At 36.3% G+C, this 26,527-nt stretch overlaps 1 protein-coding gene across 4 annotated transcripts in view; it reads right to left on the bottom strand.

Moving 5' to 3' along the window:
• LOC134527678 (FAST kinase domain-containing protein 4) overlaps window positions 1-26,527 on the bottom strand; it is an 81,783-nt gene that overhangs the window by 11,228 nt on the left and 44,028 nt on the right. For all 4 annotated transcript variants that reach the window (XM_063360576.1, XM_063360574.1, XM_063360575.1 and 1 more), the window contains exons 7-9: window positions 19,538-19,624; window positions 18,254-18,415; window positions 6,248-6,344 (exon numbers count right to left, since the gene is read on the bottom strand). In XM_063360576.1, the coding sequence (XP_063216646.1) occupies window positions 6,248-6,344; window positions 18,254-18,415; window positions 19,538-19,624 (346 nt within the window). The remainder of the gene's footprint in view (window positions 1-6,247; window positions 6,345-18,253; window positions 18,416-19,537; window positions 19,625-26,527) is intronic.

The raw sequence follows: 26,527 nt of genomic DNA, 5'->3' as shown, positions 1-26,527 counted from the left end.
CATTATGGACTAAAACACTTGACACTATTTCACCACTCTTGACAGTTCACTTATTTCGGTTCCAATATCAGAGAGCTCCCTTTTCTTTTCAGAAATTTCTTTTCTAATTGTATTGCACTTAATGAAAAGTCCTATGTCTCTGGAAGATTCCGCTTTCTGTGCAAGAGTATCAATAGACTTCTCAGATTCTTCTATGTCCTTTTCCAAGCATATCTTCTTCCTTTTAAATTTTTCAAGCTGATCAAACATTACCTTCCTCTTTTCCTGTTCACTCTCTGTATTTTTCTGAGCACGTTGATCCTCTAAGTACTGCATGTATCTGGATCGAGCAGACGAAGCTGACATCCTAAGCTCTTTTGTTATTGGCACATCATAGATGGTACACCAATGAAGTTTCTTTCAAGTTCTCTACTTCAGAAGCTTTATTCACAGAAAAACCTCTTTCTACTGAAGCTTGTCCATGTGACAAAATCAACAGCATTTTAATTACATTCCAAACCTTTTCGTATGCTGCGCCTATAAAGAAGCCACTAAGAAATGTGTCTAGGCCTTCTTTCCGGTCAAAATTCAAAAACTCGCAGTGTGAATGTTTGACAAAATTCTCCATAAAGTCTCCAAACTGAATCAAAATCTCGTCACAATCTTCAGGCAAAATCTTCTTCTTTTGGACAAAGTACGTCAGAACGCTTTTCATTTTGCTATTGCAGCCAACAGAATCTTTAGCCATTAGAGAAGGGTCTATACATGAAGCATTTTGCACAAGAGAGAAATTCACTGGTCACTTGGCCATCAAGCTCTTCAGCATAGTCAAAATAAAATTTTGACATTCATGCTTCAAAACTACTTGCTTTTCTTTTACATGTTCCTTGAAGAGTTTCTCTTTCAACAATTTGTCGGCAACAAATCCTAAACTCATATCACTTGGCGAAGCATGGAATTTCTTGCATGAAAAATCAAACTTACACAAATTATCAACTGTAGACACACACTCATCAATATGTGCAGGTTTCAGAACATTGTACAGCTGTGTACACTTCTTAACTAGCTGTAAAATATCATTAGCAAAGAAAGGCAGCAATGGTTTGTCACTTTGGTACTGTTCTAAAAATGGTTTTACAATTTTTGCCAATGAGATAAAAAAAATTAACTTCACTGTCATTAGTTTGTCTTTTGTTGCCTCAGCTACAATCCCAAATGACTTGCATGACACTTTTGGCAAAGTCCCCTTTTCAACTTTTTTGACATACTGTGAAACATCCTCCCAAATTAGCAATGCCCTTTCAGCTGCAGGAACATTTTCTAGCCAGCGGCAACAACAAAACTTCACAGGCATCTTCTGTGTTTTGGATTCCTTTAAAAAGTCTTCTCTTCTTGCTGGGGCATCTTTCAGCAATGAATAAAGGGAGACAAGAACAGAAGATATATGCCACTCTGTGGCTGTTTCACCTTTCTTGAATGCATTATTCAAAATGTGAAGACCACAACTCCCAATGTCCATGCATTCAAAATTATATTCTTTTCTGAGGTCTTCCTGCAAACGTTTGTAGAACTTCCAGTTTACAGATGGTTCATCCATAGACAATTGAATCAGTTTGGATAAATCCAATTTCTGTGTGGAACAGTAAAAATTCTTCAGCAAATCTTCCGCTGTGGCATGTCCAATGAATGCTGATGTAACATACCGTGTTCGGACTGTGTTGTCCGTGTGCCAGAACCTAATGTGAATGTCCATTTGTTTCTGCTGAGTACTTCTATTTAATGTCTCACCAAACAATAACACGTAGTGGCTGATTTCTTGACAATACTTGAATAGAAGTGTTTGAAAATGGGGTGCCAAACCAAAATGACACAAATATGCAACTTTTTTTTCACCACAAGAAAACTGTTGGGCTATTGAACTGTCTGGGAACATTAAGGAAAAAAGTTTTGAAGACTCCTCAGATGACTTGTAGGAGAAGTGACTCTGAACACATTTCAAAGTCCACAAAATTTCTGCATCAAGTACTTCTTTTCTAGAAGCAAAGGAATCCAAAGAAGTACTTAGATGTACGGTTGGCAAATCACATGCTTGAACAGTTGGAGCTGTAGCAGTTGAGGTGGAAGCAGTTGTATCACTTTTGTTCTCAAGCACTGTTGCTTTCCGACTGAGAAAATCACCTAATCCTAGTGACCGACTCTTCTCCTCCATCAATGAACAGTGTTTTGCTCCTACAAAAAATATAGTATTGTATGACAATCATATTCAAAACGTTTTGAAATAGTAAAGTGAATTCGGAGGTTATCCTTTCAGCCAAGTACATCGGCTGAGAAATAATATTGAAAATCTTTTTAAGTAGTAATTCATATTAAAAATACTTTAAAGTTTTCTTACTTTTAACAAAAATTAATGATACAAGCAATCATGTCTTGTATGCCTTTATAATTTGCGTAAGTAATACTCTTAAAACATTGAAAACCACGTGTTTGTTCAAAGTCGATAAGTGAACCAAGCTTACGTATAATGAAGTATAATATTAATTTTAAAAATATTAATAAATACAAGAAAATGTTACACTCACCTGACATGTGTGCTTTCAAGGCCGATTCACCCATTCGGCCTATATTGAAAACTTTTCCGCACGGCCGACATCTTGCTTTATGCTTGTCTGTCGTTTCCCGGGACAGCCACAATTTATAACTTTCTTTATCAAGCCATAAATTATTAAAAATGCACTTCCCTGGCATGTTAGCGCACAAACATTACACCTTGGCCTACGTAAAAATGCACATACACACGTGGATCAAAGTACAGAGCGGAGAGCGCACACGCAGAACGTTGGCAACAGCAGAGTGTTGCCAGACCTTGTAAAGTCTCCTACGGTACAACAAAGACGCGATAATTGTCGTACCATACACCAAATTAAACCTCCAAGGTAGATACCAGATTTAAATTATAGTGTCCTGAGTACCATAAATATTGGTGCATTTACAAGAACGTACGCACGTTTTGCAACACAGCGAGTCAACGACAGCACACGTCACGTACACAAATTAAAACATCATGGTCAAATACACTATGCAAATTTCTAGACATTATTGACACTGCTCATTCCAAAATTTTATTTTAAATACTTGAAAAGAATGAAGAAAAAAAAGTGAATTTGATGAATAAAGTATAACAAAATAAGGACTTTTAAGGACCACCAGACAAAATAAGTACTTATAAGGGCCCTTAAAATGAATAGTAACAATTAAGGACTTTTTAAGGACTACTAAGGACCGTACGAACCCTGCCTTAGAGACAAAGTTGGAAGTTGTACGGCGTTCTAAAAACCATGAAGACAACAGTGCAATTGGTCGCGCATTAGGCCTAAGTGAATCTACGGTACGGACCATTATCAAAAATAAAAGTGAACTGGAGAAACTGTTGTCATCTGATGCATAACATCCACGGAGGTGAGAGTGCGGAACCGAACACCCATCATGATTCACACTGAAAGACTGTTCAGTGAATGGGTGTTTGAAAAAAATCACGGTAAAGATAAAGTGTGGTGTTAATTTGGGCGTGATAAAAGAAAAAGCATTAGACATTTTTACTGCTTTAAAACCTAAGTACCCCGATAGTAGCTTTGAATATATATACTGTATAGAAGTCGCGAGTGGATAGGATTTACTCTACGTTTTACAGAAGCGTATGATGAGCAGCTTGGGAACTTCACCGCTGCAGTGCGCTGCCGTAACGCCCTGTATCGTCTTAGTTGTTATTTACACGTTAGAGCGCAGCGCTGTCGCTTGATGTCAATCCCCGCACCCCTCACCCATCATTCACTGCAGCTCAACGTCGTTCAACGGGAGGGGGAAGGGGTGTTTGAAGAGTTTGACACTGGTCCGCCAGGGACCACCACGAGTCGATGCCCTAGAGATGGTGGCGCTTGCGGCGGTGAATTAACCAACTACCTCAAAACCGTATTAGAAATTTTAACCTGGGCTGGCGACTTCTATACAGTATATATATTCAAAGATAGTAGTGAAGTGTTTACAGCAAGTAAAGGATGGTTTTCAAGGTTCATAGACAGGTACAATATGCACTGTATTAAAAAGTAAGGAGAAGCAGCTAGTGGTGATTCAGTTGCAGCTGCATCATATCCTAGCATTCTAGAAGACATCATCGCCGAGGGAGGCTTCAGTCCTCAACAAGTGTATAATGCAGATGAGACAGGTCTATATTGGAAGAAAATTCCTCACAGGACTTACATTTCAAGAGAGGAGAAGACTGTCCCCCAGATTTAAGGCTTCCAAGGTTAGACTTACACTTCTGCTTGGCACTAATGCAACGGGAGATAATAAATTAAAACCCTTATTAGTGTACCACTCCGAAAATCCTAGAGCACTCAAAGGCTGCTCAAAACCACATTTGCCAGTAATCTGGAAGGCAAATCATAAAGCACGGATTACACAGGCTGTCTTCACAGATTGGTTTACAAAACATTTTGTACCAGATGTTACAAAGTACAACAAAGACAACAACCTTGATAACAAAGCATTGCTGATTCTAGACAATGATCCTGGCCACCCAACTCACCTGACAGACCTGAACGAAAATTTGAAGGTGGTATTTTTGCCTAAAAACACAACCTCTTTGATGCAGCGTATGGACCAAGGGGCGAATACAATATTAAAAGCATATTATTTACGACGCACTTTTCTGCAGGCAATCAAAGCGACGGATGGGGAAGGGAAACCATCATTGAAAGAATTTTGGAAGTCGTATTCCATAAAAAATGCCATTGATAACATCTTTGCAAACTGGGATGAGATGAAACAATCTTGTCTAAGTGGTGATTGGAAGAAGTTGTGTCCATTCTTTAAAGAGGAATTCCCTGGCTTTGAGCCAGTTGAGAGTCGGCTAGAGGAAATAGCAGAGGATGTAGTGGATATGGGCAAAAAACTTGGATTTGAAGAAATTGACACAACAGATGTGAATGAAAACATTAACTCCCATGATGTAGAACTGACCGCACAAGAACTTATTGAACAGGATGAAGTGAGACGTGCAGAACAGGAAGCAACAGAATACATGTCACCTAGAGCTGAATGAGTCCTCACATCAACAGATCTGGCTACATTTTTTTGCAAAATAAATGAAGCTTGTATTATTGTAGAGGAGAATGATCCTAACGAAGAAAGAAGTGACAACTTCAAAAAATAAATCGATAAGGTATGTCAGGAGTACAAAGACTTGTACAAACACAAAAAAAAAGTAAAACACAAACACGGCTAGAAAGTTTTTTTGCACCTGCATCGACTTCCAAAAGAGCAGACCTTGTGAAGGAGGCGACGGTGCCGGCTTGGGAAAGAGAAGATGAAGGTTGTGACACGCCAGCTACCCCTCCCACTTCAGGACAGGAAGTTGATTCACCCCCTGCTGTACTCGAACACAAAGACAGCTTGTTTACATTTTCACTCGTGGAGGAAGAAGCGACTACATCCACATCTGCTTTTTCTCCGGACAATCTACATTAATCTTTCCATTTATGTAAAGCAATCTTCAACTTATGTCATGTGTGTTTACGAGTTTTTTTTTTGTTTTAGGTTTTTTTTTTAAACAGACACACGTAAGAATTTAGGGGAAAACTCAAAGGTAACTTGGTGTGTACGTGCCCAAACAGTTGTGCCATGTTTCATTATTGTTCTTAGATGTTTTTTCCTCAAAGTTAATACGACTGATGCTCTCTACCACTACGTGTGACAGTTTTATTACCTTCCCCTCGTACTTAAAAGAATTTTTTTGTGCGTTCACTAAACTGTACCATGTAAAATAACATTGTTATTAACGGGGATAGCCGAACTCGCGTAACGCCAAATCACTTAGAGCGAGTATTTCTCGGAACCAATTGTTCGCGGTATGCGAGTTCGAGGTGTATTGCAAAAGTGTATTTGAAACGCCTAAAAAGATAGTTGTTCCAAGAAATGACATAAACAAGAATTTGTCATCTAACTGGCGATGTTATTGTTATGTATTTCGTGTTCATATGGTACGTAATCTATTTTTCATATTGTTATGTATTTCTTGTTCATATGGTACGTAATCTATTTTTCGCGTTTTGGTGGTGTTAACACTCAATATACATAGTTTTATTTCGCGTGCACGAAAAAATCGTGGCTCTACTTATGGCGAACCCTAAAAAATTTTAATCAACTAATATTTTGTGTTTACCAATATATTACCTCTTATTTAGAAAATTACAGACTAAAGTTTTACACTCACTTGGTTTTTTTCTTGTTGGATGATTTTTCACTTGAAGAGGAATCAATTCCTTCAACCGGCAGTGGGTTACAATTTGCATCAAGTAAACACTCACCATCTGCAAAAAAAAATAGGCCGAATTTTGATCCAACTTACCAAGGGTAAAATAAAAATGCATGATATACAAATTTATTCCACTATAAGATGTAAATTTCTTGTGACTTTTATTTGCTATGAAAATAGAATGAATTAAAAAATGCATGGCATCCTCTATGTTCTGTATTTACTCATTTATAAGGCACACCTATATTGCATATAAATATGGGATGCAGCATACAATTGATGCTGTCCTACTTTTACAAGCAAATTCAACATCACATTTTTTAACATCATGAAGAAAGCAACTTATTTCGAAAGGCTAAAATTCAGGATGATAAACAAAAAAACATTGATGGCATCACATGTTAGGGCTATATGTTACAAAACAGACTACTATTCATTTAAAAAAAGACAGAAAGATCTTAATGGGTCAAATAAAATAGAAGACTCCTTCATTTAAGGCTGAAGCTGCCAAACAAGTACCCTCTTTTATCACATAATCGTCTCACGCGCATAATCGTCGCACCCATATTTTAGGGCTTCAAAAATTTAGATAAAAAAATTATCGCGTAAACGTTGCATTTGTATAGGTATCTTTTCCGTATAAAACAATGTATTTTAAAGTAGAAATCTAATATTTATTCGGAAATTAACTATTTTACTTATTTAATTAACGGAAATACAAAGTTGTCTGATGTATAAATTTTCTTTTAAGATGTTTTTAAACGTAATAACCTTTATCTATTCATCTGCATCGTTGCAGTGTACCGCTTATAAAAATGTAGCCAGCGCTAGTTGGCATCATTCATGTTTGGTTATGTTGCTTCCCATATAGAGCGCGCACACTTAGTCAAATATCAATATCTCGCCCATTGGATGCAACGCGCTCTCTCTGTTGAGTTCCAGGTTAACTACATTTGATTGCTCGCACTCTTTCTTGGTGTGTACTACGACGATAGTTATGCGTTAGTTCAGTCTCACATTCGCATTCACATTTTGTTTTTCTATTTAAAGTTGAAGAAAGGTATTTGTTGCATGACTTATTAATTTAAATTGTTCAGTGTGCTCTTGTATACTCCACTTAATAAACATACTTTCCATGTATGGGTTTTATGTTTATGAATAACTTTAACTAACAAATTTTTTTTTCTTGTATAAAAGTCGCACCCCTACTTTTCAAACTTGATTTTAGTATAAAATGTGCGACGATTATGCGATAAAACATGGTAAATGCAAAGTTGACTAATAAAATCTGTACCACATCTACTAGGAAGTACTGTGGAGTTAATGAAACTTTTTTATATATATATATCTGAACTGGGTCTTACACTCATAGATAAGTTTATTTATTAAAAACTAAGCACTAAAGATGTGTACATCTTACAAATGATTGTGTCTTAGATTCAAATAAATATGATAAGTAACTGAAGGACAAATTTTGGACAATTTTGGTGTTTGTATACAATTTCCTTTTTAGCTAGTTTAAGCACATTATAGGGGTGTTCAAAATAAAACAAAAACTTCAAAAAATAAAAGTCTTTTAAAAATAATGCCATTCTTCAATAGTCCTGCTATAATGTTTGTTTATTATTTATTCATTAAGATTGCATAGCACTATAATGTGGTGTAAATAACAAAAGGTAGTTATGCAGCTGTTTAAGTTTTTTCCCCCTCATACTTCCTGTGCTAGTAATTAAAATAACAAAATACTAACACAATTAGTATGTACAGGAACAAAACAGAACAGCACTTAAAACTTAATTATGCAAAGAGAAAGATTATGATTTTACAATCAATTACAAGTAATGGTTTGGGCTGAAGTAAAGAAAGTAAAACAAAAAACTATTTACTCTACCTTTAAAAAGACAATCAGTAAACCAATACCTGAGTTGTAGAGTTATGTATTTGTATACTGCTGAAGATTAAATAAGTAACCTAGTACTTATTATCAAATATATTTAAAATCTAACTACGTATATACATGTTCATGCAATTTAAACAGTTTTCTTACATTGCTCTTGAATTACACTGCCTGAAAAAGTGTGAGTATGTACGTGTATATATATGTGTGTGTGTGTGTGTATATATGTGTGTGTGTATATATGTGTATATATACAACCCCTTGTGCGACTCACTCACTCACTCACTCACTCACTCACTCACTCACTCACTCACTCATCTATACAAATTCTAACCCACTTCCAGACAAGCTAGAAATTAATATTTTGAAAGTAAGTACATATTGTCACGTAACTGACAGGAAAATAAATAAAGTTAAAATTCATATTTTTGAATCCCCGAAAAAAAATAAAAACTATCAAAAATCTACCTAGAAAGGCCATTGTAGTATTTTTTTCAATTAATAACTGTACCATGCCTCAAACAGCAAATCATTAGCCTTAATTGATAGGCAAAACATAGATAAATACACAAAGCCAAAACAAAACCATACAAACAAGGTTACATAAAACAAAATCAAAAATTGACAGTTATAAAAACACCAAAGAACAGTACACAAAACGAGCCTAAATGATAACTATACAATAAAATAAGTCAAAGTAAACCAGATAAAAAATAAAAAGTAGTTATAATAGAGAATTGTTTATCTATTATTTTCTTAATCCTGTTTCTTAAAACTGTTATACTTATTAAAAATTTTAACCATCCCATAAACTATTTTTTTGAATTTTTTAATTAACATAACAAAGGTTGATATTGACAGTTAAAATAAAGTAGTTTAATACCTGTACTTTCAAGAAGATAATTACAGGTTAGATTATTTTCTCATGGTTTCTTTGCAAATAATGCATATAAAATATCTCTTCAATATGACAGGGTGTCAAGACGAGTGTGCAAATTGACATTATTATTAAAATTCTTATTTTGATTTATAACCTCAATTAAAATACTTTAATTTTTTTCAATTTTGTTGCCATCAGTTTTGCTTATTCTATTCCATAAAACTGATATATATTTTAGTTTAGTTCTAATTAATGATATATAAAACTGAGACTAGACTGAACATTAGAAGTATTGAATGTAATAAATTAATGAGAGCAAGAGTTCTATTAATATAAGATAACAAAGATTGAATATGATAATAAAACAGTAATTTAGAGTCTAGCAAAATTCCAATATCTCTAATAACACTAGCTTTCTTTAGAGTTTGATTTAACAGTTTGTAATTTAAAATAATAGGATGGTATTTTCTAGTATAAGTTATGGTAGTTGTCTTATTGTAGTTGAGTTCAACTAAATTAGTAATACAATCTAACAATTGAATTGATGTCTTTTCTGCAGTAAATGACAGTCACTAATAAAGGTACTAGATTTAGAAACGTTGAGGTCATCTACGAATAGAAAACCTGAAGAATGGCTGAGCTCATTAATGATATCATTAATGAAAATATTAAAAAAAGGGGAGACATAGTTCCACCTTGAGGAACACATGAGCAAGCAAGAAAGAAATTTGAATTAAAATTGTTAATCAAAACATAAAACTTAGCTTTTAAATAAACTAGAAAACCAGATAACATATTTATCAGTTAACCCAAAATTAGATAGTTTACAAAGTATGTAATATCTTGTAAATACAGAACCGAATACTTTTGTCAGATCAAAAAAACAAGAATCCACTTGACCATATGAAATAGCTATAGGATAAATAGGATTTAGAGAAGTTAGAAAATTAGTGATCGTAGTTTGGTCACTTAGAAGGCCATGTTAACTGTTAGAAAGTTTGTTTTTGACATTGAATTAAAGATCTTTGTAAATAATTTTAACAAATGTGTTTATAATAGATATACGCCTATAATTACTAACATTAACCCTTTTAGTGCCAAAGTCCGATAAATCGGCCTTGCCTTGTTGTGCGAGAATACAATTGCCAGGGCCAAAAAATCGGCCCGTCTTTTTTTCCGTTTTCAAGACAGGTTTTTGTTACTAGTAGCGCATTCTACCTTTGTCTAATGAAGTGTCCTACTATCTAGTTCCTTTTTCTGAAAACAGGTAGCGTATGTGCCCTACTATTTAGTTCTTTTTTCTCACAACAGAGAGTATGAGTGTCATACTGCTGGACATCGCACAGCGTAAGAAACCGCGTTTTGCTGCATTTTTTATTCTAAAGAAACACTTTTCCTTTTGAAAAAAAAATTGTTTCTTTTGTAAATTCTTTATTTTAATTCTTTTATATCATGAAACTGTTTTCCAGAAATTTCTACAAATGTATTTTTTTCAAAGTTATGACAACAATGGTTCATTTATGTAAACGATATATGTAACTACCAGTTTCGTGGATATTACAAATTGCGTAGGATTTTATACCGTTGGTTATTCTGCGTTGAAAATTATTATTGTAGTAGTCATAGTAAACACGTTTTCCCGCATATTTCTCAGTGGAAAGTGATGTTACTCTGTTTCAAACTAATACTACCGCGAAACTTTGTGCGATCAAGGCTTTTGTTCTCGTTTTCATAATAATGTCTCGGAAAAGAAGTTACATTGCGGGTAAAGATGACAAAGAAATGCTCGACTATTTTTATTCGCTCGATAGTGATATTTGTGAAAGTGATACAACAAGCGACAACAATACAAGTACTGATGAGGAAGAGCATTTACCATCTACTTCAAACACACCGAGACTTACTCCTGTGGCTGCGAGTAATTATATTCCAGGCGGTGCATCACTTCGTACGAATTCAGGCGATAGTTCAAGTGATTCGTCGGATGAAAATGAACAGACTGACGTAAATAATATAATCTGGTCTTCTTGTGAAAACTTTTCACCACCAAAACACAACATACCCCAGTTTTTAGAAAATGCTGGACCAAAACATTTACCCCCTCGAAATTCGAAGCCCATAGCATATTTCCAGCTAATGTTTACTTTTTCCTTACTACAGCTTCTTGTAAAGGAAACCAATAGATATGCTCAGCAGTTTTTATCACAGAACAAGGGTAAATTAGGTACAGGTTCAAGAGCTATTTCTTGGAAAAGAACTTCAGTTGTTGAAATGAAAGCATTTGTAGCATGTATAATAAATATGGGCCTCATAAAAATGCCTACACTTTCCTCATATTGGTCTACTGTTCCATCTCGCAGCATGCCATGGTTTCGAAAAATGTTTTCTCGCAATAGATTTCAACTACTTCTAAAATTTTTCCACCTATCGAATAACAAAAACCTTGGTCTACCAGGCGAATCAAACTATGATCCAGAAGGAAAATTCAAGCCAATTATTGACCACGCAAATAATGTTTTCAAGCACCACTTCACTCCATACCAAATGCTGAGCATTGATGAAAGTTTGGTCGGAACAAAGAGCCATACGTCATTACTTCAATACCTTCCCAACAAACACCACCATAGATGGGGAATAAAATTTTGGATGCTTTGTGATAGTACTGTCAATTACTGCATGGGATTTTATGTATACCGTGGTGCTAAAGATCAATTAGATAAGACTAGCATAAAACTATATGGTCTTGGGTACACTGTGATAATGAAGCTATTATCAGGTGTGAATTTACTACGAAAAGGTTATCACATTTTTGTTGATAATTTTTTTACAAGTGTACCAGTTGCACAGAAACTCTATTCTGAAGGGACTTACCTTACTGGCACTGTTAGGCGGAACAGGAAGCATCTACCAGCCGAATTACACAGGCAAAATAAATTTCAGGTTGGGGAGAAAAGGTATTTCAAAAGTAATGAACTGCTGTTATTGGCATATCGCGAAAAGAAATCTCAAACAAAACCAGTAATTTTACTATCAACAAATGGAAAAACAGAAGATGTTCAGTGTACTAAAAAACGGCACGGACTAGAGAGAGTGCGTGAAAAACCAAAAATCATTCACAAATACAATAAATACATGGGTGGTATAGACACAAGTGATATGATGCTGTATTGTTACCTCGACGAAAGAAGGTCATTGAAATACTGGAAAAATGTATGTTTCAATATATTTGGCCGTATGGTACTCAACAGTTATATTTTGTACAAAATGAATACAGATGGTAACATTCTGACAAGATATGAGTTCGTCTCTGCTGTAGTGGACAGTCTCGGGAAAGAGTGGCTAGAACAGCAACACCAACAACCTGGTGACACTAACGAAAGTGTGGCGTCATCAGGAATTCTGAAACTGCCATTGAAGAAAGAAAAAGAATGTTGTGTTTGCAGTGTATCCAGTAAACGTCAGGGAGGAAAAAGAAAGCGTTCAAGGACAGTTTGTGCAAAATGCCATAAAGGATTGCATGGTGTTTGTTTTAGTAAACACAGCTGCTAGGACCAGTGAATATGTATTTGACTATAGTTGTGATGGATTTATCGTTGTTGTTATCATGAACTACCAATTAATTTTATATTTTTAATTGAAAAAAATGTGATAATGCAAAATGCTGATCAAACCAAGACAATATTTTTCTTCTAAAATTTGAAAGTCAGTTTCACCTAAATTTGTATAAAGGCATACAATAGCAATGCATAATTTTTTTAATTAAATCGTTTACTTTTTAAATACATTAATAACAGACTTATAATTATTAAAAAAATATAAGGATTCAAAATACACTATATAGTTGGAGTTACGTTAAGAAAAGATTTCATTTGTATTGTCACACAGTTAGAAAAGCAATGTTTTTTTTTTTTTTTTCAAAAAATTATTTTTAGAATAAATATTGGAAAAAATTACATTACTATTATACTATCATATAGAAAAACAATTAAATATTTTAAAAAAAATTCAAACCAAAGAATATTACTGTCAAAACTTCTCCCTATCCACATTACAATCCATAAAAAAATTTTAATAATTATTTTTTTTTAATTTAAAAAACAACAAAAATAAAATAAGATGAAAATTTTTATGTTTAAACATGAGAAGTGACAGAAGAAAACATTTATCTATAAACAGTAAAAATTTCATAGTTATAACAGTAAAGGTTAAAAAGTTATTAAAATTAAACTCTAGAGATGCAATTTAGTTAAAAATGACCTGGCACTATTAGCACTACCATCCTAGCAGAGGCTGGCACTAAGAGGGTTAAATATTTAGGGTTATGATATATTTTGTTATTAACATTTTGAAGCCTAGCTTTTTTATTGTGTTCAAAGATCAAAGAGAAGTTTAGCCTCTTTACAATAATGAGAGAACATAGAATAATAGGTAATATGGGTTCCCATTGCGTTTATATGATTTATGAAAATATTTTTTTTTTTTGGATTTCGATGTCCTTATAAGTAATTTGGAAAACAATGTGGATAGCATGATGTGTTCTTTGTAGTAATTGATACATAATAATTAATATTGTCACAAATAGTTGAGATAAGATAGTCCACCACTGTTTACATAACTAAAATTATAAATATCTGACCAATCATGCTCTTTAATGGCATTATATAAGCTAAGGAAATCACTATTCCTGTAATTTCTAAAAGTAGATGAAATTTTTTCTTTATTAAATATTAAATCTAATTTAATGTTTACGTTTAAAGCAGGACGAGGCCAGTCTTTTTTGACTAATGGGTCCATAGCGTTAATAACTGTACACTGCTGGAAATTGGAAAAGCAAAGATTCAAAAGGTGATTAGAAACTGATGAGTAATTAAATTGGAATAAGCCCAAACCAGAGATGAAGTTAATCAATGCTTGATCTTTTTGCTGAATGCCTGAATGAATAATATTAGAGGTATATAAATTTTTTCAGTCCACACCAGACACATTGAAGTCACCCATAATTAATATAGTATTATCATGACAATTCAAAAACATATCTTCAAGATTTTCGAAGTAGGAAAGATAGGTTACAGATGATGTATTAGGGGGAATGTAAATGTTTCCAAACATCAGAGAATCCAATGGCGATAATTTAATTTTAACCCAGGCAGCCTCAACTGCAGGGAAATCATAAGCATTCGTTGGTAAGACACAGTCTTGGCTCCAACAGTCTTTTGGATCCAACAGTGTTTTGAATGTATGTTTATTAATAGCAATTAAAGCACCACCTCCTCTTTCCATCAATGTTAAAACACGACCTCTATCTGATCTAAGGATATAGTAATTGTCATTACAGTAGTGTGAGTTAATACTATAGTTATTAAACCAGTCTCAGTGAGACAAAGTATGGTGTGATCAGATACTGATAAATTATGCTATGTTCGGGGCGACTGAATTGTTGCCCATTGGAAGGGCAGCCCTTCAGGATTTTACTGACAGCGGTTTATTTGTACAGAGACTGGAAGGGCAGCCCATCCAATTTCTGAAAACACGCTCCTTTAAGAGTTTAAATAATCCTGAAAACTTGCCCCTTGGATGGGCAGCCCATCAGGATTTTTCTAACAGTAGTGTTTTTGAAAGGTTGTCTGAATTGTTGCCCCTTGGAACGGCAGCCCATCAGGATTTTTCTGACAGTGGTGTTTTTGAAAGGTTGTCTGAATTGTTGCCCCTTGGAAGGGCAGCCCATCAGGATTTTTCTGACAGTGGTGTTTTTGAAAGCTTGTCTGAATTGTTGCCCCTTGGATGGGCAGCCCTTCAGGATTTTTCTGACAGTGGTTAGTTTGTAAAGTGACCTAACCTAACCAAACCTAACCTAACCTAATCTAATCTAATCTAACCTAACCTAAACTAACCACTGTCAGAAAAAATCCTGAAGGGCTGCCCATCCAAGGGGCAACAATTAGACAACCTTTCAAAAACACCACTGTCAGAAAAATCCTGATGGGCTGCCCATCCAAGGGGCAACAATTTAGACAACCTTTCAAAAACACTACTGTAAGAAAAATCCTGATGGGCTGCCCTTCCAAGGGGAAAGTTTTCAGGATTATTTAAACACTTAAAGAAACATGTTTTCATAAATTGGATGGGCTGCCCTTCCAGTCGCTGTACAAACAAACCATTGCCAGAAACATCCTGAAGGGCTGCCCTTCCAGTCGCTGTACAAACAAACCATTGCCAGAAACATCCTGAAGGGCTGCCCATCCAAGGGGCAACAATTCAGCTCCCCCCTATGTTCCTTATACCCAATTGCATGGGAGTTTTTTTTATGGTCTTGTTCCCCTTTCATTTTAGTGCTCAGATTATTCTTATGTTTACGTGAACTATACACAATGAAACCATCTTCGGCAGCATGTTGGCTTGAATTATGGCCACTTGTGACATCGCTGCTCACAACCGTGCGCTTTTTCTGCTGCGTCTCAATTAGGTCACGGGACAGACTGCTGTTACCCCAGACACCCGGAGTTGCAACAACTTCGGTTTTCTTGCCACTCGATGTAGTGCTGAGAGCTTGACTATAAGATTGAACATTTTACGTTTTACTTAACAGGCTTTGCTTAAAATGAATAAATTTCTTTTTAATTTCAGCAGTTTCAGATCAGTTCATCCATGTTATTGGTTTAAGTATTCTATTAACGTATCTCTTTTAGGAAGATCCTGATATCCATAAGATTTTGAAATCAGTTTTTTTGTTGGAGATATAACATGTTCCTATGCGCGTCTTGTTCAAAAATCAAAGTGAATATATTGAAATCAAGTTGTTCACTCACTGCTGAATTAATAATGATTAATCACAAAACCAAGATGTAACACAATACTCGTGACAGATTAACCTAAGCACCCATAAAAACACAAGAAGCGCCCAAGCGGCCGTGATTATTGTTAATAGAAGAATAGTCATTGTTTGTGATGATGGAAAATTGTACAAAAAAATATAACCACGAATAATTGCTATAAACACATTAAATGATGAAAAAACACTATATCTTACTGGCGACAAAATGCTAAAATATCTTTGTGATGATCGCTGTAATATCACTAACTAGCGAATTTTTGCGACACCATTTTGCACACTTGTTTACACGATGGGACCAATGTTTGTTTATTTGTAAGCCATGGCCACAGAAAAATACTTTAGAACTCATACCACTCGGGCTGCTTAGCATGAAGAAACATGGAAATAATTGACACTAGCACTTTCTTGAGAGAGTTGTACAAAACTTTGTTTTTAAAAATGGAGAGAAGTTATGTAATTACTTATAACTAGGAGAAATATTATTGTCATAGGCACATTAAGGAATTCTAACAAAACTATTTATAACCTCTTTGACATAATGCTTTATGGAAGCAATGACACGTGAAAAGTGAACCCATTTTGTTTACAGCAGTAAATAGCACATACTGTGCCGGTTTTACCGTACATCTGATGTTTGTACAACAGCCAATAGTGTAGTCAGACCTGCGCGCACATCTCTTCCCCCCCTTGTATAGCTAACTGTATGCCACGGCACATCTGTTGTTAACAGAAGTTGAAACAAACTTCGTGGCGTCATGGCTGACTTTTTTTTTTTGCCTGCGGAGATTTCGCATTAACTGAAATTTACAGATGTGCTATTCAAGACTGGGGCAGTAAAATTAACATTCTGCTAAATGAATTCGTGCAATCTGAAGACGTGCTAAGTGAAGGATTGGTGTATATATTTATGAAAGCATTATAATAGCTACATCTAAAATACTGTAAGCCAGTTTCAACATATTAAATAGGGAAAAAACAATTTCAGAAAAATATAAATACAGTGATGCATCTTGAAATATGAAATAAGTATAAGTAAATATTATAAAGGCTTTTATCCATCATCTCTAACCATTGTTAAAATTACGAAAGTTTACCTTTTTATATTTATTCATGGGGAAGAATATCAAGAGATTGTTTATGAAAAAAATTTTTTTATCAAAATTCCTGTGGTGGTTCGAGTGACTATGTTCTCAAAGTGCATTAGAGAGGTGAACTTGAAATTTTGAAGTCGATGCAGACTTTTCTTCGGAGGTTCATTGTGGATGTATGAAACACGGATTGAACAATAGTATCAGATTTTGAGAGAGCTAAAATGTCAAGTCACATGAATTATATTATCTAGTCAGTAAAACCTTAGTTACAACCAATCTTAGATCCAGTGAAACATTTGTAATTTCTTAATGAATGTCTCAAAAATTTTCCATTCTCAACTTACAGTTGCCATATCAAAATTAATGAGTTATATAATTTATGTCTCATTGGAAATTATAGTTAGCATCAACGGTAATATTTCAGTATATAACTATATTTGGTATTTTTTAACAAATGATTAATTTTTTCCTTGTTTATGCAGCACCTACAAACATCAAATTTAGCATGTTTAAGGCAGCTGGAAATCCTTACATTCCCGCCAAATATAATGACACCATCTGTCATATAAATGTGTTAGTAAATAATTTTTATTTATTTTTAATTAATAAATTAAAAATACACAACATATGTATTATCCCACTACAGCCACCATGTGGGGGTTTCGAGGCGAAGCCCCCAACGAGCAAAAGATAGATATGATAGCTAGATATATATGATTGATAGATAGATTAAATAGATATGAAAGATAGATATGAATAAGGTGTTCTTTGTAATTGCCTTTTAAGTCTTTATATTACAATTTGCATAGTGATGGGTCAAATCCTAATTTTCTTGAATTAGAATCACAAAGACTACCTCCAAACTAAATCTAAATCTTAAATGTCAAAAATAAAATAATGTAAAAGACAAAAATTAAACATGGCGTTGAAACACTCAATTCTTTAATGTTCGTTTCATGAGCTAGGATTCCCAAATCAATATATTTCATAATTTTATTTACATGATTACATATTAAAAGTACAATATCTTGGGGATGGGTAGTAGAATAGGTACGAAGAAAAATGCCAATTAATGTAAAGTTGAAGTTTTGAGTTTTCTATAAACATTAATAATAATATAAATACTAATTTCTACAATATTTATTTTAAAAAATTTCCTTGAAACTCAAATACATATTTAAAATAATGGAGATTCTATATTATTCTATGATTTCGAGGCTTCCACCAGCCCATCCCTAATCTTGCAACCTTAGAGCAAACGTACCCAACAGGAAACCCATTCCAGTGTTGATGTCTCTGCGCAAATACGTGCTGGAGGAGAGAAGATTTGCCATGGAGTCAAATATTGCTGCTAGAAGCGCAGTCTTCTCCTGCGACCTCACCAGCGGCACGTCATGAATCTCGGAGTCCGCAACCAGCAGAGGACCTAGGACAATAAGGTGAACCCTCGAGACATTCATTCAAATATTGAAGCTTGAGACGTGTTGCCTACCCCAATGCTGGTCCCATACTCTGGAGCTTCCTTCCTCTGGAAGGGGGCGACGAGGGGTTGAGACGCTTGTCGGGCCCTTAATGGCCACCTCGCCACAAGACGGGCGATTTTCAGGAGGTGTAGCCGAGTCACGAGAAGCGCGGCTGAGGTGCGGGTGGCACTAGAGGCGCGACCGAGTCTCTTCCAGGGACATTCTTTTGTCAGGGGTTCCCCGCCGCACAAGGTTCCAGTCTGCAAATGAGTCGTCAAGACCATTCCCGGTGCAAGGCTGTTTACTGTGCCCAACACAAATCACTGCCTCTGGTCGCCTTGATACACACTGAGCTGCCAGCCCCTGTAGTGCCAACTGTTGAAGGACACGTAACTGACGGGAAACCAGATCTGCCTGTGAAGACTTCCTGCCGCGCTGGCCGCACAATGCTGCAAAGAGGCATCTGAGACCGACGGGTTGACACGTCTGAAAATGGATGGTCGGCAGCAGTTCCCTTTCAATGACAGAATGACACGTCCAGAAATGGACGGTCAGAACCTTTACCTTTCAAGGCAGCGCCAGTAAATGGACAGGCAGGTGCGGCAATGGCAGCGGGCAGGCTTTCGTAGCTAAAGGTCGCAGGTAGGAGTTGGCAAGTACTCTAAAAATATTCTGTATTCATGAATAATTTGATATTAGATTCGACATGGAAGATTATAAGGCCCTAATGCCCCAAAGCTCAAGGCTTTCCAAAAACAGTTAAGAGCAGATATTGTATCACAGCACATATATGAGATAAGAACTTGGTAACTGTCAATTGACGAAACATAAACACTTGAGAAATACTGAGCAAAAATCATTAGCTAAAGTAATATACCTATATTGCAAAACTAATATTTTAATGAAACTACTAATTACAAAATTTCATCATACATTAAATAATATATTCTATAAATAATAAGAGAGAAAAATTTAAGTTTATTTAAGTGATAAAAATTCAAAAATTACAAAATCCAACATTTATAAATAAATCACCATATTTAACTTTTAATCTGGTACAACATAGAAGTAATTATTTCTCTCACCACTGTACTGTGGAAGTTCTAGTTGCACACACGCGTTGATGTTTAAAAGTTTAAGTTTCGATGCCGTGGGAATGCCCTGGATTTCACCTGAAAATCACAGTTCCATAAAAATTAAACACACAATATGTAATGATTTAGTGATAGGTCAAATCACAATCATAAAAAGGACTTTAGAATTCACCCCTTGAAGCCAAATCTAGGTATCATGAGTCATGAGTCAAAATAAAATAATGTACAAGGGAAAAAAAAACTATGTATAATGATAACACATAGAACCCTATAAATGTACACTTCACAAACTAAGTTTTTTTAAGTTTGCATGATTACATATTAAACGAACGTTATCTCAGGTAATAGAAACAGAAGAAAAACTAATAGATCAAGTAGACTTCAGAGTTGCTCAAGTTGAAATTTTGACTACTTTACAATTTCTCCGTTGTTTTTCTTTAAATCTTTTTCCTCTCTAATCTCAAATCTTTCAAACACTAGAGATTTAAAAGTATTCAACGATTTGAGGATTCAGCAAGCTCATCCCTAGTATTTATTATTAGGGTGTACAAAGATCCCCCAGATCCCCCCCCCCCCCCTTTTTTTATTTGAGTAGAAGATGAAGATCCAAGTTTTGATGAAGTTAAAGTCAAAGATCAGTAAAATCACTTAAATATTTCAGCACACCCTGTATACTACAAAGTATAAGAAAAATGTGGGAAACATTTAGCAAACTAACCAACTGCCACTGCTTGTAAATTAAAAGTAAAGAATTGTAAAACCAAAAATTACGTGTCAGAGTTCGATGAACTTATGAAATACTTTTAAAATGTAAACATATTACGATTAGGTATTGCATTTAACTATATATGTTTTTAAATATCTTGAAAACAAGCTATTTTGAACATTCTGTAACACTATGAATTCTGCTTTTTTCCTGTTAAATGTTTAAATATACAAAACATTTGGTATAAAGAATTATGATCTCTCTTTCTCAACCACATGCCTCTCGTCAGGAGGATAGTGTGCTTATTAGCAATGGAAATCCATGCACTACAACCATTTGTTTTGACGTCGACCGGGGCTACGCCCTCTCTGAGCCCGATGTTCCTCACGCCGTCACCACACCTATCCTCCCACCACCACCCTCTATTTCAAACCTCCTGCCCCGTGTGCAGTTGTTTGTGTGTGCGTGTGAGGCTGCCGACAAGAGGCGAGAGTAGAATCTGTGCCACGACCCCTTTTGTTTTCTTATTTAATCTTAATGTTTACGTAATTGCTACATGTCTTTTCTTTAAGTAATATTCCCCAAGGATTATGTTTGCAGTGCTAGTTGGTAAGGACGGCGCAGCGCCCCATGCGGCAGGCAATGGAACTACCCGCAACCAGTATGAACCATAATCCTAATTAAAATAATTAATACTCAACATTAATTAAAGGAAGCCTTGGTATAATTTTATTGTAAAAATTTTAGTGTGTTTGTTTTAGTTAAATATGTAGTAATGAATAACAGGAGAGACTAACGGTAAATCCAGCGCTTTCCGGCCGCCATGCTGCCCTGGCCTCTTCAGTCGCTTCCGTTCGTCACCCGGGGTAGGATGCTTGGTGAGCACCTCGCAACTTTGCATTTTTTACATTCAACTGATCTCTTAGCATCCGCTGGATTTTTCATAATTTCTAAAACCTTTTCGTATCTGCGAGGCCTACTCCGAGTGGCCGGCTCGTTTCAATAAATATTTACGTTCATTTTGAACGTTTAAACACGAACCGCGTCTTAAACTCACCAGGCCAGGCCACGAGGTGACCTGGTCAGCCTGTAAACCGATTCTTTCCCGCCGTTGACGTTATTAACAGTTTTAATGTGGGAATGTAGATGTAGCGCAACTGGAGACTTGTTTGTAAAGTTACTGGAATAAAAGGAGTGCATCGGGTCCGTGAGTATTTAGTCGAGTGACCATGTGTCCTGCTCCTGAACCACGAGGCGTGTGGGACGCCTTAAGAGCCCACTGCTGCGATATCGTTTGCTAAGGGAACCGGGCCTAGCCTTACACGGGTCACGTCACGCCCTGAAGGGAGTCTCCGCCGGGTCCACGTGCCCATATCACGTGGTGGCGCCCACTCCGACATTTCATTCGTTACGTTCCCTTACATCCCTAGTATGACAGTTTATTCGTATGAAGGGTTTTTTAAAATTAAGCTGTGGATGCACAATGTGAGTTTAGAAGAGCAAGAATCTATTAAAAATTAGTCTTCTATTAGACTGACTTTCCCAAGCTTCACACACTCCTATTTATCATCCTCTCCCCCTTAAAACCTGTAAGTTCTATGTCCATAAAACCAATTCAAATAGTAACACGGAGGAATAAAATGACTCATAGAAACTATACGTGAAAACTTCCAGCCAAGTGGGCCACGAACAAAAAAAAGTCTGTGGCTGAAATATAAATACAGTAAAACACCCTAAAAAGCTTTTTTTTTTTAAGTTTTCCTCCTTAATAAACATAAATATTTAGGTAAGTTCACAACATTCCTCACAGGGTTTGAGGGTAAATATTGCTGGTAAAAAAAGAGTAGTCTTCATAACATTTACCAAATTTACTTGATTTTAAGATGAATCTTTTTTGTGGCATTCTGTACTTTAAAATTGTGGCCTAGTCTACAGCAGTGCCATTGATGGCAATGAAGTTTAACGAGATGAGAATGGAGAATTGACGGAATGAATAGGTAAAGGGAGCACCCTGAGAAAACTTACTGGCTTACTGCTACTTCCGCCATATTTCCTACTAGCAAACAATCCGGTTAGGACCCTTTCAAAACAGAAACCCAAATTGCTTTGGTGGGAAGCGAGTGATCCAAACACTGGAACACCACAGCCCCTCTGGTCACTCATGATTTTTAATTTATTTACGATTAGTTTATTTCATGAACATTAAATATTCAAGGATTTTCAAAACCACAAGCAATCTAAGGACTTTTCAAAGTCCTAGTAACTATACACTGAGAAATAAGGACTTTCTACAAATATCTAGTTAACCAATTTCAGTTCTATTTCATGATCTTTATATAAAATTTTCTTAAAATCTTTACATATAAAATGAAAATTTTTTTTAATCTAAAGAGGAAAAAAAAAACTCAACAGAATAGAAAAAAAGATGTACAATTTGCAGGAACACGTCAATTTTTATGTTAAATAACTAAAACCTTTTCAGAGATATTTTCAACATGATTTAGGTATAGTTTATAAACTACACAAGAACGCAAGGTGTAAAATTTTCAGCAACTACATTTCAGAGTGCCGGTTTATAAACTGTACAACCCACAATGATGCAATACAAGTATTGTTAAACTTCCTACTTTCTTATGTTTTGGCTTGTGTTTCAGATGGCCAAATTGGAAGAGTCGTGTTCCGAAAACAGTTAACAAAGCAAACCAGTGTGGTCAATGATTTGACCAGACAAAATTCCAGGATTATTCCAGGATTTTAAAGGTTTTTCTACGGACAATCTTATTTTTTACTACCTTAACAAAAACATACATATCTAACCATTTTGGTTAGATATTTAACCAGCCATTTAATATTAAAAATCAACCATTAAATAATATATAAAATAAAAGGTAACATTAAAATCCAAATTATTTCTGTAAGACTGCATTACTTATGTGATTAAAGTGCTTTTCCTTAGCATAATTTAATAGTTCTTGTATGTTGTTCAAACTACAATACACTCCCTATTTAACGCGGTTGTCGGGGGACATAACTTTTACCCGCGTTGTTGCATAACCGCGATGTTTCGATGTGACCAAGGTCAAAAGGCATAAAACACCGCCTGTGTTCTAATAGGTCGGCAAGCACGCACAGTATAGACGGCCCGCCGTTGTGCGGACTTTGCATCCGCAGTTTTCACTAAACGCGGGTGAAAAAAGAAAAATAATAAATTTTAAAGATAAATATTAAATGTTGAATTGTTTTTATTTTTCCGCGTGCCGCGCACAGTTTGTCGCACGGCCTACGAGCGCGCCACACGCCGCCATACACACGTGCGGCACACAAGCTGCTGCCAGTCTCGTGGTGTCAGCCACAGTATCTGCTTCGTCAGTGTCCGTAACAAAGTAAGTGCAGTGTGTGCGGTTACACACGATTCTGTGGTCGAAGTCTTCTAAAAAGAAAGGCCGTAGTGATACTTCAAACCGAATATGAATCGCAAAGTACCGAGTTTGATTGACAAAATAAAAATTCTATATTTACTTACAGATAGCTTGTCTTTTGCAGAAGTAGGCCGCAGATACAGGAAAAAACTATTCTAGCATTCGTACAATAAAAAATAAAGAATCGTCTATCGTGTCAAGTGGTTAAACTTTATTATCCATGCTTACAGTAAATTATAAATGGTCACGTGTGGGAAACAAAAATTGCGCCAATTTAATTTTAGCGCAATCAGTGACGCCGTATTAAAAACCGTGTTAAACTATGTCTTTACTTATTTCACCAAACACTGTGTCGAGTTGCTGAGTGTGTGTTGCTCGGATCGGCAAGTATTATATTCCCCAGCCTCTGGTTAAAGGTCGGGAGACCGCTACACATAAACATTTCCGGGAATTGTTTACTACCTCACGGCAAAAGTGGTACAGTATGGTTCACGTAAGTATTGGACCACTGGGAATTCCTGGGCAAAGATTAAAAATACGCTAGCTGATTTACTTTACCATTTAATGTTAAAACATTATACCAAAGTAAAAAGATGAACGTGTATAATACAATGAATTACCCAATAATATAACGTCTGTAGGTTTAAGTTGTAACAAAACATTTATATACAGATGTACCAATTATGATTCTGGAGTGGAATTTTAAACACCGGACTACCTGATTTTGCCTTGTACGCAGGGACGCTGCTCAGTCAAGTGACTCATGCTCTGCCTGTGTGCTACGTGAACACATTCCCTCCCCCACTCCCCCTCGGCATGTTTCTGCCCGCTCTAATCTCTACCTCTCTCCATATTCTCGGCTCGCCTCTCCCTACCCAGCGCTTGCCGACAACCAAGCCTATCCAACATCAATCCCCAGCCGAGTCACGCTGGATAATGTCGCTGGACGGTGGGCTTTATCAGGTCCCCTGCTTCATTTGTGAGATAAAGCGACGTTAAGAACTAGTCTTTCAGAAAATATCACTGGGCTGGATTGGACCATAATTTGAAAACACTACAAGATAGAGGAATAATGTACGGAGATATCTTGTTTAGAATTTCACTGCGGACATTTTCTACGCCTAGGCTTTTTTCTGCCCGATGCTTAGTTTGTTAGTTACAATGCAAAATTATCCTAATCGGCTATCAACCATTTATTCCATTATTATTCATTTCTGACTGGGGGACATGGTTTGACCCGCGATATACCCGATTCCGCGATCAATCGGGGCGCGATATACCGGGAGTTTACTGTATATGAGTAGCAAAAGCAGCAAATATTTAAAAAAAAGACTACATTGGTAGAAACCATACAAAAATTATAATGGCACAAATAAAATAACTTTAACAGCTGCCTAGGATTAAAAAAAGTTCATACATGACAATAATAATTATTGATATAAAAATTTAAAATCTCACCATTGTTAGCTGAGCTATGTCCGCAGTTTTAAATTCTTCATAGAGAGCCTTCAAATCACAATAATCTGCACATCAAATGTCTAAACATGAAGTCTTCAGATCTTTATGATTTTTTTTATGAGAAAGTATTAGCTTAACAGATAAAAAATAAAAAGTTTGAATTTTTTATCACCTTTGGTTTTTGAGTTATGAATTTTTGAAAAATTAAAAAACTCAAGTTTGTAGTGACGTCGTACCGCCTGTGACAGTGAAGCCCGGTCTCCACCCCGCCAGTACCTTACCCCGCTGCGAGACCGCACCCCTAGCCTAGCCTATGCAGGCTGATGCTGCCCACCCCCCCCCCCCCTCTTAGGCCAGCCACGGTCAACAGCAGTCAACAACGGGTCATCAACTAGGATGGACGTGCCGTTCCCCGCGTTTCCCATTCGTTCAAAAACCGTCAAGTAATTACGTGTGTGTGTTCATTGTGTTCAGCCACCATATAGCCTAGGAGCTTAGTAGTGCACGCTGGGGCCGACGACCCACCACAACAACGGCTAGACGCTTTAAGACTAGCCTGGCGCCCTCCCGGAGAACAAACACCTCAACAGAAACACCAGCAACTACTAGGCTCACCCCGGGTATCGAGTTCAAGACCCCGGGTGATGGCATTTGACACCCATGCGTGTGACAAAAATGAATAATTCCAGTGTTTTTCCGCGATCCGCCTACACCAAGGAAACCAGTGCGCGTGAAACGGCCATCTCGTGCGTGTGAAGGAATTGGGGTTAGACAGGCAGGCGCGACCGGAACAGCAGACGAAGGGCCCTCCCTTTCACTTCTGGACATTCCAAAGGAGCGAGACCGACTTCCCCCTTCCACCAGCCGGAGCTAACACTCTTCTCCATGGCGGGCTATCTCTTATAGGAAAACCGCTTACAGTTTAATTAGTTCGAGGTCCACCCACGTGAGTGCATTTGAGCGCTAGTAGTCTGTTTTGTTTACGTTGACTGACATTATTTCCCGCTTAAATGCTTATGAACTGTGCACAGTTTAAGTTACCTTATTCCTGTTGATTGTGTAATTTATATTTAGTGTTTTTGTCGTACTTGCGTTATGTCAATATGTACTACACTAAAAACTGTTGTGTGCCGGGTTGTCAAAACAGGACTGAAACCCATCACAGATTTCCTCGTGTTTGTGACGTGGAAAGATTTCAGCACTGGAAACGTGTGATTGCTTCGCCGAAATTAACTCTAATTAGTAATGAGCATTTATTTACAAAGTCTACAGGATATGCAACCCTCCTATTGCCAGGTTAGTAATATCAAGTTATGCCCTAGTATCATCTGTTTCTGTTACTACAAATGTATTCGTTCATGTCGGCATGTTTTTTCAACCCCTTTCAGCAATTGTTCG

The sequence above is a fragment of the Bacillus rossius genome, chromosome 1 (assembly GCF_032445375.1).
Source record: "Bacillus rossius redtenbacheri isolate Brsri chromosome 1, Brsri_v3, whole genome shotgun sequence".
In the NCBI taxonomy this organism is placed as follows: Eukaryota; Metazoa; Arthropoda; class Insecta; order Phasmatodea; family Bacillidae; genus Bacillus; species Bacillus rossius.
The sequence above is the reverse complement of the archived record's forward strand: the minus strand, read 5'-3'. Positions and strand labels throughout refer to the sequence as shown.